General features: G+C 32.4%; 1 protein-coding gene across 4 annotated transcripts; it reads right to left on the bottom strand.

The window, feature by feature from the left end:
- Positions 1-2,428: 2,428 nt before the first annotated feature.
- Positions 2,429-8,673, bottom strand: LOC114270034 (purine permease 21-like). 4 transcript variants are annotated; one of them, XM_082887381.1, is made up of 3 exons: positions 8,508-8,673; positions 7,944-8,011; positions 2,429-3,791 (listed from the first exon to the last, which is right to left on the bottom strand). In XM_082887381.1, exons 2-3 carry the CDS (start codon positions 7,978-7,980, stop codon positions 2,590-2,592), a joined length of 1,239 nt encoding a protein of 412 aa, XP_082743507.1. In that variant the 5' UTR covers positions 7,981-8,011; positions 8,508-8,673; the 3' UTR covers positions 2,429-2,589. The 4 variants fall into 4 exon arrangements, with proteins under 4 accessions (XP_082743507.1, XP_082743509.1, XP_082743506.1 ...); XM_082887383.1 differs by having other exon boundaries at positions 2,429-3,788; positions 8,508-8,658; XM_082887380.1 differs by having other exon boundaries at positions 8,354-8,586.
- Between the last annotated feature and the right edge of the window lie 2,054 nt (positions 8,674-10,727).

Genomic DNA, 10,727 nt, shown 5'->3' with positions numbered 1-10,727 from the left:
TTGCTTGTGCGCATCACATAGTAAAGCTAGATTAATAACCGGAATAAGAACACATAATGTTTATAAAATATCATATTATGATTAGTAGAGGCCGATCTTTGATCGGGGGAGTGGGGGTGCTCAATTCAGGACCTTCTCCTCTCGTAACTAAGTTCCTGAGCTGAGACAACTTTAGTGATGACGGACACGTGGCCTTCGGCACGAGTCAGAGTTTCTTAAATTTCTCCAAAATAAAATATTTAGCTAGCGACTCTGTATCTGGTAAAACAGTCCAATTTTGGCATTATTTGATTTAAAATCGATTTTCTAAAAAGGTTTGCCGGACTTGGACTATTTGATGTTTATCTGTTTTATATTGCACTTGTAACACTAGATTCAAAACTGTGGGAGTCTGAACTGTGAGGTCTTTCTTTTCAAACCTTTTCAAAAGGCGGGGTTTAAAAAAAGGCGAATCCACAGCACCACCGGTATAGAATAAGGTGTTAGGAACTTGCAAACAATTATGTTCGGAAATTGTACATGCAACTTGGAGAATCACGACTAGTCAAAGAATTTCGTTCCTATTCCCACAAAATTTTGAAATTCAAAATTTGAATTTAAAAATTTAAGCAAAATATTAAAATGAAATTAAAAAAAAAAAATTTGGACAAAAAAATAGATACAAGCCGACAAAAGCCAAACACACACCATGCACAAGCCTCGTGACAAATTTGGTTCGGGGGTGGCAATGTGTATGTGTGGTTTAATTTGGGACCAACCCAAGTCCATAACTCACTCTTTGCAAAATCTGAGTGTCCTGTATGCCCAACAAAAATATTAGAGGTCCTAAAAATTTTATCAAAAATTTTACTAAATGTCTCACATGAGTGTGAGACCTGCATGAGACCCGTGTGGATCTCATACCCATGTGAGACATTTAGTAAAATTTTTAATAGAATATTTAGGATCTCTAGCATTACTCAATGCACAAACTCAAGTACCGAAGTTGAAACTTTTATACATACTTGGTTACTATTTGACATTCGTTACAAAAGTATACTTTTTATTATTTTATTTTTTTAAATCATATTATTTCTCTATTTTTTACATATCTTTTCGTAAAGAATCAAAAAAATATTTTTATTTAAATCATATTACACCAGCTAAACCATATTCAAGACACCTTAGTGTCAAATTTTCATTCACCAGTACATGATTTGGACCAATCAATAACATATTTTTATTAACGACATGAAAATGTACACGCCACCATCACTGAAATCCCTCGACAAGTTGTATGAGTCCTACTTAAATTTTACTCAAAGTTTGTAAGAAATTATGATTTACCAACCATTTTTCTAACAATGAATTGATGTTTTTTATTATTATTATTTTGATATTCAAAAACTTAAATCTCTATGACAACTGGCAAAAGATAGGCACACATTTATTTGATGTAGCTCACCACCTAATATTAGGCCACCTTATTGCAATGTCGTAATCTTAGACTATTTAATTATATTTTAAAGTTTATTAATATTTGGGCAAATTACATATACCTCCCTTGAGGTTTGGCTAAATTACTGATACCTCTGAGGTTTTAAAAATTACATCTCACCCCTTAAGATTTGTATTTTCATAATAATTTACCCCCTGAGGTTTAAATTTCATAACAAATTACCCCCTAATTTATTATACAAATATAGCATTCAGGGGAGAATTTATAATTTCTCAAATCTCAGAGGGGTATTTGTAATTTAGCCAAACCTCGAGGGGTATATGTAATTTGCCCTTAATATTTTAAATTTGATTTGAATTTATTTCAATAAATTTTGCACACACATAGAATGGTATAAAACACTAATCTACTCGGACTCTGCTTGAAACTTGTTTTATAAAATAAAATAAACATATTTTTTTAAACTTGATAAAATTTTAACAAAATTAAAATATATATGTATACACATAATTGTTTACACTCCAATATGCAATCTTGTTAATAAGAAATGTATTTAAGCAACTTGACATCCGTTTGGTAGAGCTGTGGGAAAGTGCTTATAGCTTATGCCTAAACAGCTTATAGCTTATAACTTTCAGCTTAAGCTGATTTCCAGCTTATTCTTAAAGCATATCCTGCCCCACTCAAAGAATAAGCTGTTTTCTGACTTCCACAAAACTATAAGCTATAAGTTATAAGCTAAACCAAACACATCAAAATAGCTTAAATTAAGCTGAAAGCTGAAATAAGCTAAAATTAAGCTGTACCAAACAGGGCCATAATTGAATTGTCTGGAAAATTACAGATGTTTAGGTTGTGCTTTTCACCTTACCAATTGACCAGATGGACAAATATTATGTTGCCATACCAGTTTTTTTTTTTTTTTTTATTTACATAGATTCACTGAAATTTAAAAATTATATAAAGAAAGCCTTAATCCCTACATAAAAATACATAAATACTATCTTCTTCTTTTTATTATTTTAATAATTTCCCAAGGCATTTTAGATTAATTAAAAGTTAAAAAATCAAAAATTGCCTAGTAATAGGAACACAAAAGAATGGCATTAGCCTTAAAGGCTATGCCAACATCTTTTGTAGATATTCAATGGCTAACCTCTTCCAACAAGGGAAACCTCAGAAACTCCATTGACATTTTCATTTCCAACAAAAGAAACATTAACTTCAGAAACTCCATTAACATTTTCATTTCTGACCTTGGACTCCAAATCATCGAGATAATGTTGATAGACGTATGAAACAAACCCCCAAATGGCCAACAACATGGCCATGACTTTCACCCCATCCATCCGGTCATGGAAGAGGAACACAGCAAGCACCGGCACAATAGGCAAACCCAAAATACTAATGACATTGGAGAAGAGAGAAGAGACCTCAAAGATCAACCCGACTGCACCGATGGAAAAAACCTGCCAGCTGATAGCTGTCCACACCAAATTCATGACATAGGACACCTTCCCCATCTCAAAATGATCCATTTCTTTGCCCAAAGTCTTCCACTCTCCACTTAAGAAAAGCCCAATCACGATGACAAAAGTGGCAACAAGGGACTGGTATATTATCATGTCTAAGACAACCCTGAAAGTCTGACTTTTCAGTATCTTCTTGAAGGCGAGCTGTGTTGCAGAGAGCATGAATGCATATCCTGCAGATGCCCCAACCGTGCACACAAACCCGATTGCATTCTTGGCCTTGGATACCTTTGTGGAACCAGAAGAAGAGTCATTCTGGAAGACAAGAAGTGCTGAGGATATGGTGAGGAGAACTAGAGAGTTGACTATGAAAGGAGTGAACTTCTGGGAGTTGAGGAAGAAGGAGAAGAGAGCATTGAAGCCCAATTGGCTTGCACATATGAGAGTATAAGTGGAGACAGGGAGGTATAAGAGCCCAATTGAATACAACATGCTCATTCCTGCTAGGAATACACCGAGGAAGATGTAAAGCGATGTGAGGGTCAAGAGAGAAGGTGGTTTTGATCTGTGATTGTGTTCATGATTGTGTGGAGTTTGGTTTTTGGTTGATGGTGAGTTGAAGTAGAGCAAGGGAAGGAGGACTGGGAAGCCAGCAACTTGGACAAGTGATGCCATCCATTTGCTGTTTCCACCTCTGTCATAGTACAATCTTCCTAATAGCACTGCAACTGTTTGGCCGGCCAGGACGAAGAACGAATAGACCGCCATTCGGAGCCACCACATGTAATTTCCATGTGGAAGAACTACTGCTGGTTGGTGATTGACATTACCATTTTCAACAGTTGAGTAGTTTGCTCCCTTGGTTTGTTGTTCTTCTGCTGCTACAATTAACAATGCACACTTGAGTTAATGTTGTATTACCCCAATTTGAACTAAATTGATTTTAATAATGTGAAAAATTCAAAGACAAAATTAATACAACTGAAACCACAAACATCAAATTGACACAAACAAATAACAGAAATCACAAATGTAATTTGACTTTTTATTATTTTCTCCAAGACGGCCCTTCAAATACATATGTACAACCACTTATAAATTATAAGGATCAATTAAGTTTAGAAAATAACAGACTTAAATGACATATGATAGATTGCTTTAACTAGTAATTTTTAATATACCTCACTTTCGTGTTGCATTCATTATTCTTTCTATATCATCTTTGTCATAGCACCAATTTAGGGCTAGGAGAATAAGACATGATTTGTTGTTTCAGTTCATATCTCAGCATTTCTAGATAAGATATGCTAATTGGGAAATTTTTTATATTTGTTTTATCTATTCTTCAGTAGGAGATAAGTGATTCGAATCTCTCTATCTATCTGTGGTGTGGGTCTTATTTCCTAAATATTTGTTTAAATTTCACTCTTCCATTTTAGAACTCACTTGGAAATTTCGTTGTACTAATTTGAAGTGAGCATTCAAGAAGTTTGGAAACTTCCAAAATTGTGTTATGAAAAATCTAAGAACACAGAAAGTTTTAAACATAGGATGTACAGATGTGACACACAAATGCATATCTATAAATGCGAATATTTTTTATATCACATCTATATATTCTGCGTTTAGAATTTTTTGTGTTTCTAACACAATCCAATGTGTGCCCCATGAAGAAAGGCTGATATTTCCCTGACATTTATTTGGTGACAAATAAGATTTTCTTTAAATTAAAGTTAGTTTTTAAGAATTTACAAACTTTTAAAGATGTGGTAACAAATAAGATTTTTTTTCTATTAAAGTGAGTTTTAAGAAGCTTGAAACTTCTAAAACTGTGCCACGTCTTGTCTGAAAATTTTAAACCATATTTCAGGTACATATCTAAACCTATAATAATTATTACTTTTAATATTCATAAGATACACATATCCATTAATTAGATACACATAAAATAAATTATAATTTTTAAAAAATAATTTAAAATTTAATAATAATAAAATAAAATGTAGATTTATACTTATTACACGTTTCTTTTTAAAAATTTAAAATTTTTATAAATTCTAAATCCCAAAACATTAAATTTGTTTTTGATTATTTTTTTTCAATAGATATAACTACTTTTATTCGCACACCTCTTTCGATATGTAAAATAAAAAAAAAATTACTATTTTTATAATATTCTTAAGGGTAAATTATAATTGCATCTTTTGAAATTTATTTAAAATACAGATTGTTTTATATGATTTTGAAACTTACCAAATACTTGTCAAAATTTTTTATTCAACAAAATTAATTGAAAAATGAAATTCATAGTTGTTTTCTTATATGATGATAAAATTAGCTGAATTAATAATTGAAATAAATTTATGATATCATTAAAAACTGTCACCTAATTTGATAATTTATTAATAAAATAGTCTGTTTGTTATGAAATAAAAAACTTAAAAGGGCGTGATGTAATTTTCGGAATCATACAGAGCAAATTATATTTTAAGCAAATCGCCAAAAGGGAATTTATAATTTACCCCATTCTTAAATACAAATTTTTATAACATAAAAATAAAGAAAAAGTTGTTATTTTTATGTAAACACACACACACACACACACACATATATATTAGAATTATCATCATGTGGTTCAAACATATTTTATGTATGAATCTTACACTACACAAATTTAGGAGATATTTTAGATGATTTAAATAAGTATATATATATATATATATATATATTTATATTTTTACAAAAAGAAAACGTAAAATATGAGTTGAGTTTGAAGTGATGTAATATAGAGATGATACGATCCAAATAAAATAATTATAACTTAAATAAAATAATATATTAAAATAACATGTACTATTTTAGCACATGTTAAATATCCTCTTGATTTCCACCCACAACCACCTATTAAAAAAAAAAATTAAATTTTTTGACCGGACCCATCAAAAAAGTTTGGAGACTTTGGAAGTTGTCTTGTCCATGATTTTTGTGATTCTTCATTAATAGAACACAGGTCGTCTTCAATTCACAAATGTAAACTAAGCAGTACAGTTTGACTTGTTGTGCCCATAGGGGCGCTTTTCTAATGCCAAAAGAAAATTAAATAATAAGATTATAATTATCTCATAATTAGGGTTTTTTTTTTTTTCCTATAACTTATCTACACATTGAGAAAAGTAAAATAAACTGATTGAATAATTGAAATATGGCCGTGCTGGGCCCAACAGACCAAATTTTTTTTTTGTTCAAGTATTACTAGCAAATAAATTCATTAGTGAATCAATATAGTTTTATTTTATTTTATTTTTATTTTTGATTTCACACACCGGATTTTCTTTGATTTTTTTATTATTAGTTTATGTGAAAGTAGGAATGTTTATTTTCTTATGTTCTTTCCTTATGGATGATTGTATTTATTTATTTTTCCCCTCTAAGAAGAGAGTAATACTATTCAAATTAAAAAAAAATTAAATCTACCTTTCAGGTCCTATGATCAACCAATTAATGACTCATATTCCTCTCAATCATGTATTTTTTTCGGCGGTGTATGGGTGTTTGTTTGGGTGTTGTTTGCGAAACAAGATCGGTCATGGACGGTGATCGGTTTGACAGAGAAGAGGGAGGTGGGAAAGTGGATCGGTAATGGAAGGTGGTCCCAATGATGTGGAGGAGCTGTTTGGATGAGAATCAACCGCCGGCGTGGTGTTCGCGTGGTCTTCTTTGGCAGGATGCTTTGGGTAATGGGCTTTGGCGTATTGGGTTTTTAGGGATTATGTTTTGCAGAAATTCTTACTGTCTCGAAATAAACTGTCTTCAATAGCTCGAATTTGTATTCACCGGTCGACCGACCGGACGACCATCCGGATGACCACTCGGACGACTAAGTGAAACATTTGACTACTACAGTTATCACCTTATCGACCGTGACTGTCAACGTTTTTGCCGAACAACCGACCAAATGACCCGCAAAATGAAATTCGAGTCATTCAAGGTAAGTTCAAATTCGAAGTACGAAGCATTGCTTTATGTTTTGGGTATTGGCCAGTGTACTTGGCTAGTGTTTTTGGTGTTTATTTTGGATTTTGTTTTTTGTTTTTCTAAGGTTAAAAAATTCGTGAAACCGAGGGATTAGTTACGTGGATACAAGTATTAGTATTAGGGTCATTGTTTGGATTGCTCAATTTTTCTCTGTGCATTTTATTTCCTTATATCTTTAGTTTTATGTTTGTAATAAAAATTTTTCTTTATTGATCAAATAATATATTATTTAATTATCAATCAAGAGTTATGGTAAGAACTCCAAATGAATTAATAAATATTCTATCAAATCTCTCACATGGTTATAAGAGATTTGATAGAATATTTAGTAATTTATTTGAGATTTATAATATTTTCCGTCAATCACTTATCAGTTACCCATCATTGAAATTAACAAAAATACTATAATAATATACGCCCGTGACACATACATGTGTATTTCACAGTGTGATAAAAAGGAGTATACCACCGAATACAAAATGCCGACAAAGATACAAAAGAATAGAAAAATAAACAAAATCCCAAAAGGAAACAAAAAAAAACAAAAAACAAAACAGAGCTCAAGACTATTCTGGAAGCAGAAAATATCCATCGATTCGAAGGCCTTTTAAAACGACAAAGTATTTGATACTAAAGTGGAATTGGCGACTTCCTTACCCCAAAAAAAAAAAGTGGAATCGGCAATTTGGAAGTTACAAACGATGATCCATTTACTTTACATAAAGTAATAAAAAATAACTCATTATTATTTTTTCCCCCCTACTTAATCATAGAAAGCTGTCATAAGAAGTTTGTTATCTTCTGTTCCCTTATGTACTTTATTATTTTCTGTTCCAACATGTATCTGCTAAAAGTCAGAAATAACATAGGAAAATTCATATTGATTTGCATGCTTAAAGAAGTGACTGACCAACCAAGAAAACATAACCAAAAAAATAAATAAATAAATAAATAAATAAGAAGAAGAAGAAGAAGAAGAAGAAGCAGAATTGACTTACAATGGATTTGTGATTGCAGTTGTTGAGGTTCTCCCATATTGCAGATGTGAAGTTCCAATAAGATTAAGCTGCAAAGGGGTAGAGAGAGAGAGAGAGAGCCTTCTTACATAGTCTAAAATATCAAGTAGAAGACATAAATCAGGCAATTCTAGCAGGTCTCTTGAGAGAGTCTGTACACAGTCATCCCCACTTGCTACGTATTATTATGTGATCCATAACTCAAGTAGATCAGAAATGTGAAGAAGCCCTAAAAAAAACCATATAATTCATTTCTTATATATATGTGTGTATATTCATGGGTATATGTGAGACAGGGACTACATGTAAACGGAGATTAGTCGAGGTGCAACTCAGACATTCTCGTGAATTAAAAAATAAAAAATAAATGAATAAATAAATAAATAAAAAACCTTAAAACTAAAGGGCTGGTGTGGAGTTGCACAACGTGATGGTGTAGACCATGTCATAGATGTAGTAGCTCCAAAGATTAAGCTCTCTATAAAGGATGCGATATAGTAACAAACAGCCAAAGCTTTTAATAAGGAAATAGAAAGACAATGTCACCTGCAAGTACTCTCTCTGACTCTGTGGTGGTGTCTCTCTCTCTCTCTCTCTCTCTATCTCTCATAAACACCACAAACTTGTTGAAAGATGATGCTATTAACCAACATGTAATTTCTCAGATTCCAAGGGTATCACGGAAAGTCTGATGGTTGTGTTTTTGTCGTCTATAAGAAAGCATAAATGTTATCTACTATATGAAAAGTTATACCAAGTCATCTTAAAATAAGGGGTGTTGACAAAAAAAAAAAATAGTGAAATTTGCTATTCATAAATAAATGAATGGAAAATGTTATAGCTTCTAACATTTTTATTAAATAATAACAAAATATTTTACATGAGTGTGAGATTCATATAAGTCCTACACTTACATAAGATATTTGATTATTTATTCAGTAAAAATGTTAGTATTCATAACATTCCTCTAAATGAATTTTTTGTAAGATCCAGCTTCTTTCCAATAATTGAAAGGTGCTGGTCGGTTTTGGTGGGCCTTATTTGGGCACATGACAATAATTTAGATTGTTTAATGTGTAAAATATGTTGAGTGTATCATTTCTAAAAAAAAATCACATTAATCGAATATCGATAACTATTTGATCAGATCGCATTTCAATAGAATTTTCAAAATAAATTTTGATAAAAATGTGATTTAATCAAGTAATTATCGATATCCGATTAACAAAATTTTTTATAAAAATAATATACCCAATAAATTTTACACATTCAATGATTTTAATTATCGCTACAGGTCTAAACCAAGACCCAACAATTCTAAACAGCCCCCTCCAATTACTGGATAGGAGTTTGTATCCATGATTGCAAGTAATGACAAAGGAATCAAAGTTCAATTTTCAAAAAAACTAGGAATAGTTTTCACCATCAACGGCTTTAGTCGACTTTACTCATTAACAACCAAATAGGAAAGGACCGGTTTGCATCACAATCACCGGTCGGATCATCCAAGAAAGCTGTTGTCAATAATTGAATTATTATTATTATTATTTTTTTTTTCTTTTTTCTGATACATATTTATGGATAAATTATAGTGACCTTCCTCAAGTCTTTAAAATTGCAGATACCTACCCTCTGTTTTCAATTTCAATTTCAAACTCTCCGAAAAGCTGACTTCCGTCCGCTTGATGCTTATATAAGCAAATTTTTTTTTTACATTTTCAAATGTTTGCAAAAAACATACTCTTCATTGGGGGATATGCGCGGTGCAATTTGAGTGATTTGAAAGTAAAATTACAAATCAAATGGTGGATTAATGAATTAACGGATTGACAAATTGTGATTTGAACGGTTTTAGACGGATTGTCAGATTAAAGAATAATCTAACTAATTATCAAACATTTACATAATATATAACACTAATTTATATAATATTATATATATATATATATATATCTATATAATAAGTCAAGAGTGTTTTTGAAAATGTCTTAAAAATGTATGTGAGATACATTTTGATCCCACGGTTTAGATCCATTCTAATAAAAATCAATGGTTGAGATGTGTTTTCCCGCCCAAACACTCGGTCCTCTCTCCCTCTCCCACTTACCCACGTCTCTACCCATTCCATCTTTCTCTCTCTCCCTCTCTGTTGCACGCTACCTCTCTCCTTCTCCCCCCTCCTCTCTCAGTGGCTTGAATTCGCAACCCTCCCACTCGCTGCCTTGGACCTCTCCGATTCGCAACCCCGATTGGAGCTCTCCGTTACCACTCTCCCTCACTCCGACGTTCGCAATCAGGACCGCTGCCTACCCATCGCCAACATCAGTCGGATCATGAAGAAGGCGTTGCCTTCCAACGGCAAGATCTGGTGAAAATTAGGAAGTCATTATCTGAGATATCTAGCGTATTTCTAACGGAAGTCATTATCTTTGATACGATTCCCGAAATCTGGTCAAAATTAGGGCTTTTACTCGACTGATTTCGAAGGGGAAAATCTGGGAAAATGAGGGTTTTGATGGTTCGAATGTGGTATACGATGGAGTCGGCTCGAGATTCAACGTGGACTTATTAAGATGAATGGTGAATTCTGATGCAGAAAACGAGTTTGATTTTGGATTTTCGTAGGAGGGTTTTGGAACGCGAATAAGTAGCTGCGAATTTTGCTGATGATTCAGAAATTGAAGTCGCGGGAAAGAGAATCGAGGACAAAGAAATTTTGGGGAATTTTGTAACGACGAAGTAAGACTTTTTGTATTTATAGTTGGT

Source organism: Camellia sinensis, chromosome 9 (genome assembly GCF_055761805.1).
Source record: "Camellia sinensis isolate YWXY chromosome 9, ASM5576180v1, whole genome shotgun sequence".
NCBI lineage: Eukaryota > Viridiplantae > Streptophyta > Magnoliopsida > Ericales > Theaceae > Camellia > Camellia sinensis.
This window is presented reverse-complemented; position numbering and strand designations above follow the sequence as displayed.